The sequence below is a fragment of the Protopterus annectens genome, chromosome 1.part0 (genome assembly GCF_019279795.1).
Source record: "Protopterus annectens isolate FY-2018-M chromosome 1.part0, PAN1.0, whole genome shotgun sequence".
NCBI classification, from domain to species: domain Eukaryota; kingdom Metazoa; phylum Chordata; order Ceratodontiformes; family Protopteridae; genus Protopterus; species Protopterus annectens.
The window spans coordinates 1,705,261,886-1,705,284,311 of NC_056725.1; the positions used below are offsets into that span (position 1 = coordinate 1,705,261,886).

At 41.0% G+C, this 22,426-nt stretch overlaps 1 protein-coding gene across 1 annotated transcript in view; it reads right to left on the reverse strand.

The window, feature by feature from the left end:
• The window catches only part of EPM2A (EPM2A glucan phosphatase, laforin), an 853,289-nt gene that overhangs the window by 404,319 nt on the left and 426,544 nt on the right, over positions 1-22,426 (reverse strand). The window contains exon 3 of the mRNA XM_044068747.1: positions 19,554-19,795. Coding sequence (XP_043924682.1) covers positions 19,554-19,795 — 242 coding nt within the window. The remainder of the gene's footprint in view (positions 1-19,553; positions 19,796-22,426) is intronic.

A 22,426-nucleotide genomic window follows, 5' to 3' on the forward strand; every position in this document is an offset into this window, starting at 1 on the left:
GTTCTGTTGCCTGACATTTGTCTCACGTATTCAAGTGTGTGAGCATGCCCAGTGTGACCTTTCAGTATGTTGCTGCCTGAGGTCCACTACATTTGTTGATGTATGTCTATATGTCCAGTATTAACATTTGTACTGTGTGTGTGTTGAAATTCAGGTTCTATTCTTACTGCAGGACTCACCTTTGTGTCATAACTCGACAGGGATTATGCTGTGCCTGCAGGGTTTCCGTGGAATAATTTGCATAGACCTATCAACATTTCTTCATACAGGCTAACCACTGCACTACTGTCATGGTTTAGTGGTTCAGTACTATGACTATAGTGCACAGTATCCTGGGTTCAAGGCCCATTGCCGCTTATATTTTCATACTGAGCAGACCAGACTGCTTAGGGGCCAGTAGAGCAGATATGAGCATGTTGGCTATTGTTCAGCTATGCCCTACCTAGACCCAGCTTGTCCAACATTGCTCAATATTAACCATCATTGCTGGACATTGGCCAATATTACTCTACATTGACCACATTTGTAGTAGTTGGTGTGTGCGATTTTGTTTACATTGACTTCATCATGGTAAATGCTGTTTAGCACTGCTATATTGCTTAACACATGGCAATCATGCCTCAGGTGTTGATGCAGGGCTGCCTATGTCGGATGCACATACTACACTCCCTATGCATGTTTGAAAGCAGGTAGTGTCAACGTAGGCATCCCTTTTACTATATGTGTGGGTAGAGAGAGGTATCATTTCCAGAGTTCCTACTGAGCCAGTGTATGTGCTATGCGTTGCCTCTTTGTCAAGGCCAAAGCATACTGGGCATGCCTCCTTCTGCCTACTGGGGCAGGCTCAAGTTGTTCCTCCTCCAAGTCACGCTCTGCCTGTGATAGCCTTGGCAATGGTGGGGGGCTGTTTGGCCCAGGGCTATGCTGGTCCTGCTGCAGCTGTTTTTGCAGGATCATATTATGTAGCATAGCACATACCATGACAATTTGGGTACATGTAGTTGGCGAGTACTGCAAGGCTCCACCAGATGTGTCCAGGCACCGGAACCGTGACTTGAGCAGCCCAAACACACGCTCAATTATATTTCGTGTTTGTGCATGTGCCTCATTATGACGTTCCTGTTCAGGTGTGTGTGCGTTTCTGATGGGTGTCATCAGCCATGGCTCCAGTGCATAGCCAGCATCCCCCACTAGGTGACCATGTGGGATGTCCCCATTGGCAAATGTCTGGTACAGCTGCGTCTGATGCCAGATATGGGAATCATGGTAGCTTCCAGGGCAGCCAGCACACACATTCAGTATTATGCCCTGGGCATCACACACGACCTGGCAGTTGATGGAGGGGAAGCCCTTGCGGTTGAAATAGACCCTACCCCGCTCACCGGCTGGTGCTTTGATGCGTATGTGCGTGCAGTCTATTGCACCCACTACCTCAGGGTATTCCGCTATTTGCTGGAAGAGACGCATATTGCTGGCCAATACGTCACGAGAATTGGGGAAATATACATGATCACCGACATGTGCTAACATGGCATCCAGGAACTGGTGCAGTACCCTGGATGCTGATGCCTGTGATATCCCCATCATATCACCAGTTGGTCTCTGGAAGGTACCTGTTGCTAATATTCTTAGGCCAACACATACCTTAGTTTCCACTGGGATGGGTTCCCCTCTGTTGGTTCTTTGTGTGAGGCGTGGCCTGCACAGCTCTCCAATTTGCTGCAAGAGGTCTCTGTCCACTCTATAGCGCTCCACTATCTCCAGCTCATGTAGCCCCTGGTAGGTAACCCTGGGCCTGTACACTCTTCTCAGTCTCCTCACAGAGTTGTCCAGCAGCATTTGCATTATCACTACCCTCAGCATGTTGCATATGTTGCCTTATAACAGCAATGGCAGCCCCTAACATTTTTTGTCTCAGTGAAGCCTTTTCAGTTTTCACTTCTATTAGCTTACTGCAGTGTTGCAGTGTCTCTTGAGAGAAACATAATGGACTGTTGTTTGCAGAGTTTTAAGTGCTGGGCTGGGCTAGTGTTCTGCATGGGTAATTGCTTGATTCTGATTGTTTTCACCTGCTAGCTCTGCTAGTACTCCCTGGTAACTTCCACTATTTGGTGTACTTCCTTTTTCCTTACTGTTTCCTCAGGGGGGGGAGCGCCGCGCACACAAGCGCAAACACGCGCACAGCAGCTAACACGCATGCACACATGCTTACATGGACTAAAGCTTGCTTATTCTTGTTAAAACGAGTGCACACCAGCGCAAACATGCTTACAACTGTTTACACAGCCTTACATATGCTTACTCAAGCCTACACGCACACGCTTACACGCGCGCACATTGTCTTACTCGGGTTTACTGGCGCGCACACGCATGCATGCATGCATGCTCAGCAAGAAACTTTGGTGTTATCCACGGCATATACCTTCGATTTCTTGACTTTACCTGGCCTACCTGTCGACACATCTCTTTCACTATTATGTAAATGTAAGCTGACACATGACACTTTGCTCCAATGAGCTTCACTCCTTTCATACATACCCCCTCGTGATGTCACCTATCTTCTACTCTGTTACTCCCCTTATCCTACTCCTACACTCCACTGACTGTGCTCATTTGTTATACAAACTTGTGAGTCACTATCCTAACTCTCATTTGCATAGGATTGCCTACTAATGCTTAGTTACATCTCTTAGACTGAGCTTCCCCCCTTAGCAACCTCTACTCGGTGGCCATGTTGTCTTCAGCCTGCCATTCCCTTGCATTGTAAATTCATTTTAGCTATAATATCCACATTTGTGGATCTTAATTATTAATTTTCTGCTTTTTAGGGTGCAGCGCGTTTGCGCTGCGCTACAGTTAAACCCCAGAGATCGGGATAAACAAAAAGTTATATTATTTTTAATTTGCATCACTTCCCGTTGCCAATGGCCGTATTTTTGGCCATTGGCATGCTTCCTCCTGTGAATGCATGCTTTTGTTCCAGCTGACACGGCTCAGTTTTGATATTTGCAGAACCGTACTCAGTTATCAACTGAGTACATTTCTGCAAATAACACAACTCCTACTCAGACAGGTTTGGGTTTCCTGGATCGCAAATTTACCTCATTTGCATAGCTTTCGCCTGCAATTGAGGTAATTTGCATATCCCAGCCCTGTCCGTGTAGGACTAGTTTGGAGAGCTCAGGTGCACACCCCTACCGGCTGTTCTTGGATCGCTCGGCGGACATGTTGGCTGCATGGAGTCTTACTCTACTCTAAGACTCCGTGCAAGCCTTCATGAATCCGGCCCAGTAACTCAACAGAATGACTTCATAGTTCAAAAGCACAGGAAATATTTTACCACAGCAGTGCAGAATAGTCTCAAATAAATACAACATATGAGTCTGGATATTGTCATTGCATTATAGGTAAAAACAATTAATATTTTTCTGTCAAATGAGAGGATGCAAGGCAGTCTATATATATATATATATATATATATATATATACTCAAATTCTTCATACAGTACACCACAAATCCTCTTATTCCAGCCACTTTCTCATGAAAAAACAGCAATTGAAGATGTAATGTCTACATTTTTCCTCCTAGACTGCTTACATTTCTTGAAATTGTATACATGACATAAATGAAAGTAGTGTGGAGGGGTGGGGGTGTATTGCAATCACTGCAAGTGGAGAAAAAGCCAAATGTGAGTTGTGCATTCATCAATGTGATAACGACTTCTACTTATGTGAATAACAGTGACAGCTGCTGACAGTTTTACCTGAAAAGTGACAATGACTCAGTACTATATTGCAACTGCACTGTGCTACTGACTTGCAAAGTTATGCATGCCCAGACACAGGTGATAATTGCTGGCATTCATTATATTACCTTCTGCAAGTGTTATGCAACACAGTCATAATCTGTTATAAGACCATAGTCAGTCAAATAGTACAACACTTACATATTACTGTGCCCTTCCTCCATCCTAAATTCCACACATGACTGACAAAGGCTGGAGAAATGCATAAAAATATGGTAGTTCCATGCTGTCAGTAGTCACTCTGTAATTGCCTTTATCTCACTCAGGCAACTACTCACTATAATCATATTAATAATAATAAGACACGCAGAAATGTCAAACTAGATAGCTTGTTTTCTGCCATTCACTTACTCAGTAAAAACAGTATAAAAGTTATTATTGAGCCCATCCTCCCACCTATTTGTTAGCAACATACCAAGCAATGAGAAATGAGTCATATTACAATTGTTTGTCTACATCACAAAATCCTGTGGAATAAAAAGTAAATATCAAATACATGAACACAGGTGCAGATCATCATTTGCTAAGTAATATGGTCTGATACCCTTGTACTCCCATGCTGACCAATATTGAATCCCCCTGGAAACACACCAGAAACTAAGCCAAGTATTGAAGTCAATCATATAATGTCCAGACAACAGACTCACACACACACCCACACACACATTGTGTGTTGTGCCAATGTGCCACCCACTACATATACAATGAAGCCAAAGTGTACATAATTACCTATCTAAGAGTATTTTTCAGGTTATCTGCTAAGAAATTTCCAGTCCAAGCGAAAACAAAATCTAGTCTAATGCTGACTTTTCACAGTGTATGTGTGTGTGTGTGTGTGTGTGTGTGTAACATCAACATGGCCCATACACACAACCCCTATTAATCACCAATTTTCTTGCCCGTTGCACCATAAACATCAAAACCATGTCACAGTATATAGTACAAGCTGAAAATAAGCCACATTTCCATAAACTAAGTCTGAGTATGCACAAACACCAAAATGCAACATCTCCCCAGCGACCCCTTTCGCAGTCTGCCCTACTATACACAAGCACCAGAATGCAACATTTCCATCAACAACCCCTTGAGCAGCCCTTCCAAGTATGCACGACAACCAACATGAAACATTAGCCCCAGTGACCTCATTAGAAGAGCAGAGTATACATACACAAGCTGTAAAATCAAACATTTGCCACATGACCCATGCAGTATAATGTGCACATACCAGTTCTCACCAACTACACATCACCCACCTAGAAACCAGACTTATTTCCAAATGTTCTCTGTCTGCAATGTCACACTTTGTGGATATTAGCTTTGTAATAATTGTATATGTAGCTTTTCTCCCCTGGCCTCCATTGAAAACTGCCTCATTCTGGCCCAATGGACTCCCAACAAACTTCAAAAAATAAATGAAAAATGGTAGCATTCCTGCATATTTCCCCCATTTTGAAGTCAAACCACGATTAAATGTTCATGAAATTAGTAGGGTTGTCTTTAGTGTCACAGTTACACAGTCTATAGTATTGGTGTTATTGAACCTGTAGTAATCACTGGTCTCGTAACTATCTGTAATCCCTCACAGGTGGCATAATTATCTGTAATCCCTATCATAACACCTCCACCTGATTTTTTTGTTAGAATGTCTGTAACATTAAAAACATTTATACCCTGACAGAACTTGTTTGCAGTCATTGTTACAAACAGTAACACCATGAATCTTGTGGGAATGTAGCTAGTTTTCCAATTAAAAAAAATATACTATTAATGCTTCTAACATTAATAACCATCAGAGATGCTTCAAATGTCGGTATCTGTAAACCGTTAAAATTTCGACCTGGATAAAATCTTGCCTAGTGTTTGTCAAATATTACAAAATATCTGCTGGAATATTTCTCTTCCTTGATCTTGACCAGTGCACATCTACCTGTCTGAACACATGTGCCCAAAACTAGCCTTGGATGCTCAGCATATTTCCATTGTTAAAACAGGACATTTTTTTCCATGTAGGTTGTACATATAAGAAGAATTAAAGGATATGGTGAATGACTGCTCAAGCCTAAAATGTCAAATCTCATGCATATATAAGATAAGGTATTGCTTGTGCCATTACTGACATCCTAACAAATGGGATATCCCAAGTATTTATCCCCTCCCCTTAGGCTAGGGGCATACAACTTGTATTACTGCAGGGGCCACTGTTCCTTTCTATGCACATGTATGCTACTGTGTACCTATTGAGGAAGGTTACTGCATTCATGGCTTGGTGAATTGACAGTACTTGGTGCTAAGCCATACTGCTCCAGACAACAGCTGAAGTTCCAATATAAAGCGCAACTTTGCTGAATGGAAAAAGAACAAAGATAAAACAAACCAGTCTCAGATGACAACCTGGAACTTAACAGCCAAAGCCAATATGAATGCCAACTCCTAACTTCCCGTAAAAAGCAAACATGCAAACTGTTGAAGTGATGACAAAGCAATTCCAAGTTACTTCAGATACAACCACCTAATTGAAATAAAAATAAATTGTCCATTGTTTGGACTAAACCTAATTTTAAGGGGTAACCTCCTAGTTAATTTGATCAGAAATTGCAAATGCAAAAAGCGACATACACACACACACACAAATGTCAAAGGGCCAAACGTTCTTTATCTACAAACATCACACCACCTCAAGTTACCAGTGTCAAAGGATCCCACTTCAGTGACAAACAGGATTTTAGTAATCGCATGTGCAAAGATCAACAACATTCAGCAAGCACAACACTTCAGAAATTATTACTCTGTAAAAGAACGGGGGGGGGGGGGTTAAGAAAGCAGATTTCCAAAGAATTCCGCAACAAAATTGAAACTGGGTACTGTTACATGCAAGAACACAAAGAACGCACAAAACGTTTACCTGCAGAATGTAGATTCAACACAAGGCAGACATAAGTGATCATCAGCGAACTATACAATACAAAAAAAAAAAACAAGCGAAGACAGAAAAGGAGAAGGGCATATAGCTGTTTCGGATGTGGTGCTGGTTGGGCAGTATCTCACAACTCAACGGTATCCACTATTGCTCATATACGATACAAAATGTTTTAAAAGCGAAAGCGGCACACAGCAGATGGTCTCACTAATGGCCAAAACGGATGCAGAAACAATGTGGTCTGAGTCCTATTTACACCTAGGCTAGCACACCATATATACCTATAAACAAAACACATTATAAAATATGAAACCCCAGGGTATAACCCTTTGCTGTTTAAACTGAGACAAGTTGCCATTGATCATAGATTTATTAAAAAAAGACATGCAAACATACACACACACACACATACATATAAATATAATACAAGTATACGCAGATGTGTACGGCTGTCTTCTGCAGGATATCTCAGAAAGGTGGTGAATCATAACTTAGAAAGTAATACTTACTAGGAGAAAAAGGAAGGTAATTGTTGTTCTGAGCTGAACGGGAACTCCTGGTAGTGTCTACAGCGGTCCATGAAATCCTTGAGCGCGGAAAATAAAATAGAAGATCCAGTAGCAGGAAAAATCTCCAATTCTTTGCAGAAAGAAAGGAAATACCTGCTGCTGGATCCCCTTTTTATTAGGAGGGAACAAAAGAAATTTAGGTTGGGGGTGGAGGTGTTATGCAAGTGGTGGCTTGGATTGCAAGAATCCAATTGGTTGCCACCACTTGCTTATCGAGAACTTTTAAAACAGATTTTCTGGAAGAAGTTTAATGTAACCTTAATGTAAGAACATGCTGAATCGTAACTATATAATGTAAATTACACATTCAGTTATGATTTCAGCGTGTTTTACATTAAGGTGAACTAGAAATCTGCAGTACACTTTCTCTGGCTTGTGGAAGGCACTCGGGGGGGGGTAACAGCTTTTAATTTGTACCTTCTCATGGCATGCTCGGGGTTAAGCACACGCCATGAGAAGGTACTCGGGGGTTAATGAGTTAATGGTGCCCCTATAAAAGGTCTGAAGTATGGAACTTGGTAATTCTGCCTTCCTAAGTTTCCTTAGAAAGTGCAAGCATTGCTGAGCTTTTCTGACTGTGCTAGATACATGGACTGACCAGGATAAGTTCTATGTGAGATGAAGACCCAAGAACTTTGTACTCTTGACCCTTTCCACTGTCATCCCTTTCATCACTAGAGGTTTGTGTGGTACTTGAGATCTTCTGAAATCAACAATCAACTCCTTTGTCTTGCTGACATTCAGTGCTAGATTTTTGCTGTCACACCAGACCAGTAGTTGATCCATCTTGTTCCTGTAGGCCTCCTCCTCTCCGTCTTTGACATGGCCTATAACAGTGGTGTCACCCGCGAATTTGATGATCCTATTCATCTCATGTGTGGCCATGCAGTCATGTGTCAGCAGAATGAACAGGAGGGGGCTTAAGACACACCCCTGTGGTACTCCTGTGTTCAGGATGATACTTCCAGAGCTGTTGTCTCCCACACAAATCTTTAGAGGCCTTTCAGTTAAGGAAGCTCAGAATCCAACTGCATAAACGAGAGTCTATGCCCAGTTGAAGTAGCTTCGATATCAGATTCTGAGGGATGACAGTGTTGAAGGCAGAACTGAAATCGATGAACAGCAGTCTTGCATAACAGTTATTGCCATCTAAGTGGGTCAGTGTTTCATGCAGAGCTAGTGAGATGGCATCCCCTGTACTGCGGATTGTCCTGTATGCAAACTGCAGTGCATCCAGTGACACAGGTAAGATTGAGACCATATGATCTTTGACCAGCCTCTCCAGGCACTTCATTACCATTGAGGTTAAAGCAACTGGTCAGTAGTCATTCAGAGTTGTTGGCTGTGGTTTCTTGGGTACAGGAATTATAATCATCTCCTTGAAGCATTTTGGAACACTGGCTAGATGGAGTGAAGTGTTGAAGATGTCAGTGAGTACTGGAGCCAGTTCTGTTGCACATCCCCTTAGTACCCTGCCCATGATGTTGTCAGAGCCAGCTGCTTTCCTCAGGTTGACATGTTTTAGGGTTCTGGTGACATTGATTGTATTGAAGTTCAGCGCTGCTGCATCCTTGTCTTCGGAGATTCTGCATGCTGTTGTTTTGTTGTCAGCATTAAACCTACTGAAGAATTTGTTCAGTTGGTTCAGAAACTCGATGCTATAATCACATGAAGCTGATGTAGGCTTGTAGACGTTGATGGTTTGAATTCCTCTCCATAGTTGCCTGGTATCCTTCTGGTCCCTGAAATGATTTTGGATTTTTCTGCCATAGGATCTTTTTGCCACTTTGACACCTTTGTTTAGTTTGGCTCTGGCCACTCGTACACCTCACTAGTTAGCCAAGGTTTTTGATTTGCCCATATGGTAATGAGTTTGGTGTTTGTTACATCCTCCACACACTTAGAAATGTAAGCTGTGACTGACTCAATGTATGTGTCCAAGTCAACAAGGTTGTTTGTCACGGCAGCCTCTCTAAACACTGATAATCTGTACAGTCGAAGCAGTCTTGTAGAGCTGAGATTGCTCCCTCAGGCCAGATATTATTTGTTTTCTAGTTGGTGCACTGGGTTTTCAGTATGGATTTGGTGGTCAGAGCTTCCTAGATGTGGATAAGGTTTTGCTTTATATGCACCTTTGATGTTATTGTAAACCTTATCCAGTACATTTACCCCCCTTGTAGCAAAGTTTACATGCTGGTGGTAGTGGGGTAATACAGTCTTTAGGTTAGCCTGACTGACGTCTCCTGCAATTACTACTGCATGCTCTGGATTTCAGTTTTCAGGTCACTTATAGACTGATATAAGGTGGACAGAGTTTCAATGATATTTGCATCAGGTGGGATAGAGACTGCTGTGATGCATATTCCATTTAACTCTCTTGGCAGGTAGAAGGGCCTGCATTTTAGTGACAGAATTTCAATGTTTTCTGAGCAGACGGTGGTGGTCACTACACAGTTGCTGCACCAGTTGTTATTAACATATATACACACTCCCCCATCCTCTGGAATTGCCTTATAGTGACTGAATTCTGTCTGCTCCGAATAAAGTCATGCCCTCTACATTTACTGTGCTATCACTGATATTTTGGTTTAACCACGTTTCAGTAAACAAACATAAATTGATGTTTCTCACCTTGTTTTGTGATGAGAGTTCCAGTCTTAAGTGATCCATCTTATTTTCAAGTGAGTGTACATTGACTATTAGTATGGAGGGCAGTGCAGGCCTATGAGGGTATACCTTCAATCTGACTGAAATTGTTAGGTGCTAATGCTACTCACTTTTTCACTATGTTGCCTTCTAATTTATTATACAATTTATTATACAATTATACAATAATATTCAGGGTACAGATACAGGGTATGCTCACTCTCTAGGAATAGACAACATTTATCATTGTAGTTCCAGGTTAAGGAAAGGTTTTGGTAGAAGAATGTAGCTGTGATCATGGAAAAAATGCAAAAAGGGCAATATGGAAGTAAAATCTGTCTGGATATGGGTACCATAAATTCTTACCAGAGATAGCACCACAACCCTCCTGGAAATGGGCAGTCATTGCCAAATACAATCCTGGATATTGACTAGAGTATTTATGGTATTATATTGGGATGAAACAGCAAGGCTTGAAATGGCCTCTGAGTCAATAGCCTAGTAACCTCCTATGATCCCATATTTGGGCATTAATTTTGTTTATAGTGTCATTTACTACCACTTCAGTACTTTTAAGGTTTTGATATGTGCTTTGTGCTATCTGCTTTATCACTGTATTTTAAAATTCAACCCTACAAATAAGTTATCAATTTGGAACCACTAATATACCTTGTGAATTACTGTAGGAAGTTCTGAATGGCCCTGATACCCTATAAAAACCCAGACTTGCAGTGTGGATAAGCACAGCTTGATCTTCTGCCTTGCATATCTTCCATTAAATACCTTGTAAATGTACCATGCAGTGGCAAATTCACCCAATGCACTTTTGAACACACTGTCTCCTCTGATGACTGTTCCATGTACCTGCCACTAGTGTTTCAAAATTCCAACACATGTGAGAGATGCAACCATATAGCCAAACTGGAGGCTAAGCTCTCTCAACTCAGTACTGGCGTAACCAGTCAGGAGGAGAAGGAAACCACACTCATTACAATTCCAGTCTCACATAGACCTACTACGACAGCAAACCAAACACATAAACACACAAAAACATACTTGGAGGCTCTAAATAAAAATCTGCCTAAGCAGCAGAGACCTCCAAAGCAGACACCCAAGCAACCGCTACCCCAAAACAAAACACGTGCAACACATAGCTCACAAAGCCAGTGTGCCGAACAGTCACAGCCCTTAAGGCTAAACAACACACCTGATACACTTGTAATAGGTGACTATCATCAGGCACACTGACATCCCGCTCACCAGGCTGAACAAGGAGAAGGTCACGGTGAGCTGCCTATCGGGCGCTAGGATCCGCCACAAAACACAAGCACTCAGGTCACTCCAAGGCAAGTACAAATATGACTCAGTCATTGTCCATGCTGGTGTGAATGACCTGAGACGTACCTCCCTGGACTACATGAAGAGAGACATAGACGAGCTCTCTGAGCATGTAGCCCAGGCCGGTATGACCCTGACCTTGAGTAGCATCTTACCCTCACCAAGAATGATGCCACAGTATGAAGACAAGATTATCAATTTCAACAATTGGCTTAAGTATTGGTGTCATTCAAAGGGGATCCAATGCCTGTCAGCCTGGGATGACATGCTCGACAAGCCACGATGCTTCGCTAGGGACGGCTTGCACCTGTCACCCCTGGGCTTTCAGATATTGGCAAAGGCTCTTGCTACCCCATAGTGCCTTTTTTAGGCAAGGCTCAAAAGACAAACCCACCTCCATAGGTATCACAAGGGATAAGAAACTAAGAGTAATGCTACTCAAAGCCAGAAGTCTAAACCTCAAGATACACGCACTCGAAACTCTCCTTAGCATGGAGAACATTGATATCTGTGCAGTAACAGAAACCTGGTTCAAGGCTCTCGAGAGCACCCCAGCACTACCAGGTTATACCTCATACCATGCTTTTCGGCCCCAAAACTTGGACCGAACCACAAAAGGAGGGGGAGTATCAATATTCGTCAAAGATACCCACACCTCCAGGTTGGTGGCACATCACGAAGCATCAGAGACTATCCATGTGCAACTAACAGTGGGTAAAACTGCCTTCCAGTTTATAGCCTGCTACAGACCACCCTCCCAAACCCAGGAACCCCACTCGGCCTTCCTGAGAACACTGGAAAATATGAAGGTCTCTCCAAACACCATTATATTGGGTGACTTCAACTACCCAACCATAGACTGAGAGCATTACTCTAGCTCCAACACCCTAGCCCAAAGGTTCCTAGAATTTATAAACTCAAATGCTATGGAACAACTTGTTACCACTCCCACAAGAGGAGAAAACATACTGGACCTGATCATCACCAACATGGGGACTCTATGCTCCAGACCAGAAGTGTATCCCTCACTGGTAAGATCAGACCATAAACTAATCTCACTGGATATTCACATCCCGACCCCACCCCATGCCCAGAAAACCACAGTGAAAAACTTCTCTAAAGCAAATTTCACACTCCTCAAAACCGAGGTGGAATCCTTCAAAGCCCCCGGGCCTGTGAATAATATGGCCCAGACCACAAAATCCTTTATAAACGCATTCTATGAACATCTTCAGGAATGCATGGATCATGCAATCCCAAATAAAACTAAGACCCAATCCTCCAAAGGCAGACGTCCGGTCTGGTGGACCCCAGCCATAAACAAATTATACAATAGGAGGAGGAAGCTACTACATGACAGAGCAAAATCCCAAAAAGGGAAGGCATCTCTGATCTACGGGCACTCATAAAATCGTCTAAGGCCAGCTTCGAGAGAAAAATTGCACAGGACACCAAGGATAATCACAAGGCTTTCTTTAGTTATGTTAGGAACCTGGGTGGGAATTCCCAGATATGCTCAGAATTAGTCCAAAATGACAAAAAATACACCGAACCCACAGACATTGCCAACATCCTAGCTGACAGGTTCAGCGCAAACTCCCCCCCCTCCCCACCAAAAGGGCTAATATCTATCCCAGCAGAGTGCTGCCCCCCTGACATCTCAGATGCTCAGGTAAGAGCTGCCCTCTCCAAAGCAAGAAACACAGCATCAATGGGACCAGACGGTGTCCCGGGCTGCGTCCTACATGAACTCCAAGAAGAGCTAAACCCAAACCTAAAACTACTGTTCAATCTCAGCCTTACTACAGGATATGTACCCAAAGAGTGGCGAACAGCAACAGTGGTCCCTCTCCACAAAGGTGGTGCCTCAACGGATCCTGGAAACTATCGCCCCATAAGTCTCACTAGCTTGGTCTGCAAAGCTATGGAAAGGATCATCATGGACCTTATAAATAAAGATATTGGGGACCTACAGACACTGGATCCTACCCAGTTCGGCTTTGTTAAGGGCAGATCCTGCCTCTTAAACCTGGTTGATTTCTTTGAAACAGTCACCAAGGCCATTGACAAGGGGAAGGTGGTCCACACAGCCTACCTGGACCTTGCAAAAGCCTTCGATACAATACCCCACTCGAGCATTATAGATAAGCTCACCAGCTTAAATATAAACCCCTATGTCAAAAGATGGGTTGCAAACTGGCTCAAGGACAGAACCCACATGGTTAGAATAGCTGGAGCCATGTCAGACTCCAAACCAGTTACAAGTGGCGTCCCACAAGGCTCAGTCTTGGGACCTCTCTTGTTCGGTATATATTTCTCGGAGGTACAGGCCAACATGGAAGGACTGTGGCTGACCAAGTTCGCAGATGACTGCAAACTGGGCACCATAATAGACTCTCCAGCTGACACAAGTATCCTCCAAAAGGGCTTCATAGAAACAGACAACTGGTGCCAGAGCCATGGCCTCAAGCTAAACGCCAAAAAGTGTACAGTCATCCCCTTTGGCAAAAACAAAGTGCCCACAAATTACCACATAGGTGGTAATCCATTAAGTACAGAAGAAGTAATTAGGGACCTGGGGACCCAAGTTGATAGCAATCTCTCATTTGACAACCACGTGGCCAAAGTGGTTAGAAAAACATTTTATATAGCCCACCTAATCATGAAGAGATTCACATCTAGATCAGGGGAGGTCATCGTGCCTCTTTACTCATCCCTCATCAGGCCCATAATTGAGTACAATGCCCCTTTTGGGATGTACCTTACCAGACACCTGCAGCAACTGGAAAGACCCCAAAAGTACCTCACCAAGAGGATCAAGGGCTGAAACAGATGCCGTATGCTGCCCGGTTAAAGAAACTCCAGCTCTACTCAGTGGCATACCGCCTGCTCAGAGGCGATCTGTGCCTGACGATAAAGCCATGTCCAACCCGGAATTAATGGACATGCTGCACCTCAGAAAATCCAAATCCCATCGAGCTACGCTACCGAGGGACTTAAACCTCAGCACTGAAATAAATAGGACATGCTGGAGGGACAGATTCATAACCCAGAGGCTCCCTTCACTCTGGAATAAAATCCCAGTCCAGGTTAGGCAGAGTCCCTCATTGACTCTCTTCAAGAGGAATCTTGATGAGTGGATGGGAGATCGTAGGTTTACCCCGGGTATCACTTCTGTGTCACTGTTAGACAGAGGCACAGTATACTAACCTCGAAAAAGGGCATAGCAAAATTAATTTAAAATGGGTGGCGATAGCCATACACACTCTGGCTAGGCTTATAAATGCCCTAGGGCAGATAGCCTAGTATGAACCTATGAACCTATGAACCATGCAAATGCAAACTTCAAATCATTACTCTGTAGGTAGACTTTAGCTCTGACCAGTGGACATTAGCTTTTTTCATATCTCCCGGTGTTTCTCTCCCAAAGTTTTAAGAATCAAACAAGAAACATAAAATTACTGTATAACAGAACCCCATACAACAGAAACCAGTTTGTTTACTGAAACCCAAAGCAAGATTATTGTAAGAGGAGACCTCTGTGTTCTAGATGGTGAAGTTGAAGGACTCCTGGAAAGCCTTTAAAAGGTCTGATAAGTTGTTCTTGACAGATGATGGTAACTGAAGGATGACTTGATTGGGCATTCGGCGGCAGTCGGTCAGGCATAAGTCTATGTGTAAAGTCATACCAAGAGAAATTACAATAAAATACTACACCTGAAGTTACATTCAGCTCAGTTCAGTCTATTAATCAAGCATAAAGTATTAATCAAGCATAAAGTTATGCTCCTAACAGTTAAAATGCCAAATACAGCATTAAAACATGAACAACAGTAGTGCACACATACCAAAAAAGTAACAAGTACAAAATTACAATCAGGAATCGGAACAGCAATAAATAATAATGACAATGCCTGATCAAACAGAAGATTAATTTAATGCAGAACTTGGTAGTTAAAATGGCTGCCTAGCTTGAATGTCCATAACTACTCTGTTTTTTTCTCTTGCTCTTCTTTTCTTGTCTATTTAATTTATTCTATTGTTATACTGTCTAGATTTGGTTACTTCAGTTATTTTGTGGTATATATACTTTTTTTCCTCTTCGATTTGTTGAGTCAACATCCCTCTGCCACTGTTGTCCATCTTGTGATCAGAGTGGGAATGGGTGTTTGTTTGTGAGGCACTGGAAAATCATGTGGCATGACACCTCTGTGGTGGACTCCTCTTTAAGCTGTTACTAACTGTGAACAGCATTTGCACAGGATGCATCTTCCCCCAGCTGACACATTGGGGAGCCATGTAGACAAATGTCTTGGATCCCAAGACTCTAGAATTTGGACAGCCATGGGGAAATAAAGAAGAAAGACTGTGTGAAGAGACCAATAACTGGTAATCTAAATCAGAAGCAATCTTGAGTTGGCATGTTTCCATTCAAATTTGAACTATAGCAGTGTTTGCTTATTCTTGAGTATGCTAATTTCTGTTTTGACAAAAACATCAGACTCAACATCTACTAGTATGAACAAATCCAAATATCCATAATTACAGAGAATACTTGTTTGGATGTTGCCTTATTGGCCATGTTGGATGTTCATTTTGAGGGATACAAGTTGTTTAGTTAAGATTTCTTGGTCTGTCTTAATCATTGGCCAGTGCCAGAGTTAAGCTCAAGCCGTCCTATTGACTTTTATGTCTGAAACTTTCCATTGCTGTTTGAACTGTGATTGCATTACAGTACAATTAGTTTTTATTTAAATAATTTCCTTTCATCTTGACTCATGGCAGCATGATGTATAATCCAGTACATATTTTTTTCATATAGCTTTTTCAGTGTACTACATTTATTTTTGTTTTCTGATTTTATTTAATCTAACTTACCATAATTACATATTTTTATCCAGTTTTGTTGCATATCTATTGTTTTCTACTCTGTTATATCTATTTGTACAATGCTTAGTTGTTCAGGACAATAATAAAGATGTTGGAAATCACTAGTACATAAATATTATGAAGAGTTCCAAAGACTCAGACTTCACCCAGAAGGACAGTGAATTGGATAAGTAATGCAGAAAAAAGAAGAAAAAATTTTACCACAAATGCTCCAAACAAAGCCTGGAATAACTATCAGGCCAAGATGGCTAGGAGGGCACCAGCAACTACTCAATAAGGTAATGGCATGACTTTAAATTCAGATCTATATGCTGCCTACAACCAGTTAAGTGCTGCCTACAACCAGTTAAGTGTTGTAAGATACAATAAATATTCACACAGAATGCTTTCTATACCAGCTAAAAGGCGGCCCTGGGCACAATTACTGAGCCCTAGATAAATAGTAAATATATATATTTTTTTTTAATTTTTAATGATTTACATTAAAATATTAGAAAATGATTGTAATATATTAAAAACATAATCCATTTACACATTCTATACCATTGTGATAAGTGGTACATATACAAATGTGAAGTGACAATGAAGTGAAGAGAATAAAAGAATAAGGATTGCTTAGCTGTAAGATGGTGTGAAAAAGAATGAATAATTGCAAAGTCATTTAGAGAGAGAGAAAAGAATGCAGTAAAAAGACTTGTGCAAGGCCAGAGCTGGTAATAAAGTTACTCCAGGTCCCTGAAACATTTATGTTGAACACTGTCTTTGAAGTGGTTACGAACGGATTTTATGAAAACAGAAAGAGTATGTATATTTACGTTATGGGTTATAATCTTATACATCTGGGCATATTTTACTAAAGGTTCTTTCAGAATCTGTCAGACTGAATGGGGAAAAGGTCTCAAAAGCATTAATAAGTCTTGTTGCTAGGTTTATAAATGACATCGACATAAAGCTATATGCAACTTGCAAGAAGGAGGAGGGGGTAAATTGTAGGCTATGGAGCTTATATTAAAGTGCACTGAAAACAAATGCAGCTCATTCAGTTATAAGAATATGTTTGATAGCAGTATTTTTAAGATACAGTAAAGACAATTTAATGATGACAATCACGTGGCAGAAAAGTGACAACTGACATCCCCTATTAGAAAAAAAAATGTATCCATGAATAACTATGGGAGCAAACTATGCAGCTGTGGAGGGCCTTGAGGTGGCATTAGTCATAGCATCTGTCGTACATGGCCTGAATAAAAGAAAACTACTCTTCCTCCAGTCAGGATGGTATTCAAACTTCCTTCAAGTGACAAAAAGGAAGACTCACATTTCTGAGGGAAGCAGATATACACTTGTTTTTGTATTGTCAGCATATGAATGGCACTATAAACCGTTCTTCAAATGATAGCTCTAAGTGAAAGCACGAATATCGTGAAAACCCTAGCAAAACATCCTAAGGAAACCAGACAAACCAGCTGAGTGATATAGACAAAAGACCAAACTACGTCTGCATTAGATATACATGTGTGCCAAAAGAATTCTACTTTCCATGGAGTCAAATGCATCTCAGAGGCCAAGGAAGACTAGCACTTAATAGAAGCAGCATTAACTGATGACATGGCAGTCATTCGTTATTCTAACAAGAGAAGTTTCAGTGCTGTGGCTTTTCTGAAGCTGGATTAAAATGATTCCAAAATGCAGGCAGTTAAACAGGATTCCAGTGTCACTACAACCAGGTTCTTAAACTTTATTCACAAAGAGAAGGTTAAAGAATGGGCAGGTATGTTTAGGCCTAATTACGATTTCTTGATATGGGGGATTAATTAAAGCCCCTTTCAAAACAGGTGGAAAACAGCAGCCAAGCTTATTTATGTAATCACTATTAATCAACTGACTAGCTTTTCCATGGAAGGGCAATATACCTATTAAATGGGGTTCCCCCTTCCCTGTGATGGTGTAACCATGAAGTTGGTATATATAAACAGCATGAGCGAGTGGGGAATGCAGCCTCACACTTGGAGTGTGCAGTAGAAGATAACCCCTCTTCAAAATTGCTTTTTGTATGTGTTTTTTAACTTCAAAATGTTGTTTGCATTAGGAAGCTTTCATTCATTTGAAGGGAAACTGGTAAAACTACTTTCAGGGGGAAGTAAACTATCTTAGGGTTAAACTAGATCAAATACATTAAGACAGGATTTAGTCAGTCTGGTTTAGCAAGGCTCTATCACATAAAAGTTGAGGGGTGCATTCTAGAAATCAGCTCCATGACCTCAGAGTAACCAGTAGAGTATAAAGGCATATTAAACACTGAAAAATGTATTCCACAGAAAGACTGTTCTTATTTTTTTTTTTGTTCTTATTAAGGATTCCACTTTAAATGCAAAAAAGGAAAAAGAGTCGAGCAGCTGTCTCACACTGAACATGCCTTCTAAGTGATAAAGACAGGCTATAATGTACAACCTATCCACAATATAAAATGGAGTTTTTGATCAATATGAAACAGAAGAAATATCACTAGACAAGAGAGCATTGTCTTCTTACGAGAAATTTCTGCTTTATAAACAGAGTAATGTAGAGAAAGCATAAGTTTGTTTTTCAAAAGGAGTGCCTACCTCCAATGATATTCTAGCTTTCATTCTTCTCACCTCCATCTTCTGTACTTCTTGAGGTCATGGTCATACAATGACACATAATAACTACTATAAATAAGTCATACAATCTGATCAACAGTATTAGTGAATGCACTGAGATACGCATTCACTAGTGCATCTAAATCATATGCTTTGCAAGCCTGCAAGATGTGTTGAGTACAGTTGCTCTGTACCAGAAGCCCATTTGCTGTAATGCTTTAGGTGTGCTGTTTCCTAAATGTTTACCTATTGTATTTTGATGTTTAGATTATAACCAGCTGAACAGTTATGACTATTTTCTGGACTTGTGGAATGCATCCCTTATTTATCTGTATAAAAGTGGTTATTAAAAATAACACTCAATGTCAGAATAGCTTTATTTGGTTTTGAGTAAAATGGATAGTTCTGCTAGCATTAAACAAGGCTGATTGCTTATCTTTCCACAAAATTAGATGAGCCTGGACATATGCTAGGGTCTTCCAAGCCATATTCACACTGTAGCCTTCATGGGATAGTAGAAGGAGAGTGTCCATTTCCACAGGGTGGGACACTGTAGGTCCTACCATCTGTCAAGTCATTCACAGAGAGTGAAGTATTAGGTTTAAAAAAAAAAAAAAAACTTCTGACAGCTACTTGGATAACACCATTTCATGACTGGCTCAAATGCTACAACCTACTAGACAGTAAACAATTGACTACAGGAAGACTAATCGATGGCAATAGGTATAGGACAAAAAAGAAAAAAAAATATTGACATTAAACTTACCTTCAGTGCTCATATCGGGAGTAGGGATCCATACGTAGACCAATCCCACATCTCGATAAAGTTCCATCATTGTCTCAGGCTTCATTTGTTCAGGCTTCCGGTTACAGCCCCAGGAGTTCTGACTGATGTCCCACTCTGTCTGAAAGTTCATTACAGCTGTGATTCCCAACTCATGCTTCAACTTTATTGTTACGTGTTCCAACTGACGAGGGCAGCTGCCAAGCCAGATCCGTGGAAGAATTCTGTGATTGAAAATAAAGGCTGACTGTCATAGTCCACTCTAATACAGATAAAACTGTTAGGCATTAAAATATATGGATGCATCTGTCCAAGTGAGGAACACAATCCTCTGAGGATCATATAACAATTCAGATCACAGTTATTTACAACTGCTTCTTCACAATATGTTGCTGAGGGACTGCATACAACATATATATTTTAAATTCATTTAACTACGTAAGCCCACAAGACACAAGTGCCCCTATTCATGGGCAACCCAGGAGCCTATCTGGATATGTTACTCGCTCAGAGTCACACAGAAGACAAATGAAGATGGAAGGAATCATATACCCTGTGCTCTTGACTACAGGAATAACCTGGACAATAAACTACAGGAAGGACTACAGGAATCTGCTAATTAACAAGATTCCATCAATGAAACAAATACAAAAATTTACTTCAAATGCCCCTCCACAGAAATTTCTTCAGAAAAATATAAATTATTCATTAATGACAACGGATCATCATAAGGTATTAATGAAAAATCATAGTATGATAACCAGACTACTCTTCAACACAGCATAAGTAAAAAGACTAAGCTTTTTAAAGTGTTAACTACATTTTCTGCAAGCAGTGTGCTGTTTCTTGGCAAGGGAAGCAAGGAATCCAGACAAATTAATACATAAACATAACTACTACATAAAGAATGGCAGTGTCATGTTACCTAATGAGTTAAAATAACATCTACTAAATGGATATATCTGTCTAATTCAATATACCATTAACACATCTCATGAGAAAAAACAGATGAATGAAAAGTGTCCGGAAAATAATGCTTGATGTTGTGCACTTACAACAGGCATAGAATTAATGAATATCTTTCGTATAAATTGTTCATCTTTATTCATAACTGACAAGACCCATCACAGCTCACACCGTCAAAGTGGACAGTCTAGACACTGACATGAGATGAAAAACACACTGGAGACTTCACGGTTCTAATTATGGTTTCTCTTCACACACACACACACACACACACACAAAACAAACACGTATGATGCACACCCATGCATATTTCAAATTTCCAACTATGCACTGTAGATTTTAAGATGCTATTTCTGAGTTCAGTGTCTATACTCTTATAACAATTAAATGCACTTCAGAACTTAACAGAAATCTAGCTACCTATGTGTCGCTGTCGGTGCAGGCTCCTTTCAACTGCTCATTCCTCATATCTGGCTGCTGAGATATGATTTCTTGGTACACTGTTCATTCTTATCTGTTCCTGTGTATAGCAGTAATGTGTGCAGGCTTGAAGTATATTACTTTGTCTGGTCTCCAACATCATTGTGTCAGCAAAACAGCAAGACATTTTTATTTTGCTGTTAGTGTTTCTTAATAGCTGCTTTTTCTCCAAACTCCATCAAACTTGGAGTTAGAATGCAAATTTAAGGGGAATAGTTGATCAATCCCTTGCATACCCACCCACATACATATATGAGAGTGCAGGGGGGAAGCTTCACCTCTGCTAAAAAGATATTACTGTTTGGTGGATGAAACTACACTAAAGTACCTAAAAAGTACATATGTTTAGGTGCTTTGTGTATTTGTAGTGGTGGTTTTGTGCAACTGCAAACAAGCAATTTTGTCAGCACACTTGAGTTTTAATCAAGTACAGTAGAGTTGTTTCAGTGAGTAGTGGAAATACACACAGCAGTTAGAGATACTTCAGAACCCACACTTTAAAAAAAGTGTCACTGATCCAGTGGTCACTGTGATGACCCACCACTGCCAACCAGTAATCAAGGAGCCTCAATCCTCACCACTGGCAACAGTGGGGGATTCACTGGGATGATAACAGGCACACACACAATATTTTCAGATGCAGGTCTCTGCATCCAGTGCAATTTCCCTTAAGAGCACATAGAGACCACAGTTAGTCCAGGGCTGGTTTCTCCCTCTCCAGATCTCCAATAAGACACCCCACTGGCACAGCTATAAAGTTGAAATCTCAGCTGAGTTACCAAGCCAAGACCTCTAGCACCCTCTCTGTCCAACCAGTGCTTCTTGTCCCTGCCCAAGTAGCGGACTCATATACTCTTTGATGTTTGACATATACACACACACACACCTGGGAAAGGCTGGCACAGGTTTACTAGCTATGCCCCCCTTTGCCTAGACTATAAGGTAGGTTCCACTGCCACCAGTGACTCCTCTTTAGCTACTTTAAGGCCCTTAACAAAAGGGTGACCAATTTTACTGTGTAATATTAATATTAATACAAATGGTAGTTTGAACAAGAACAAGGCTGTTAGGAGTGGCCCACACAGTGTCACCAAATAAATACGCAATACTCTCAAAACTTAAATATCTCTACAAAGATGTTCCACAATGAAAGGTTCAAATATATTTAATAATAAATTATAAAAGAACAAAATACTAAGTATATATTCACAGTGGCATAAGAGTTCAAAAGCACATGGAATATTTAAAATAACATTGCAGTACAAGCTCACACAAACAAAGAAAAATATTCAAACCCTAACCGGGAAAAGCCGAAAGACTTCATTTAAACTAAGCTTCACTATATTCCTGACTGTATCTAAGAGAATCACTATACCCTAAAAACTTACTAATAGAGCAAGGTAGATGTG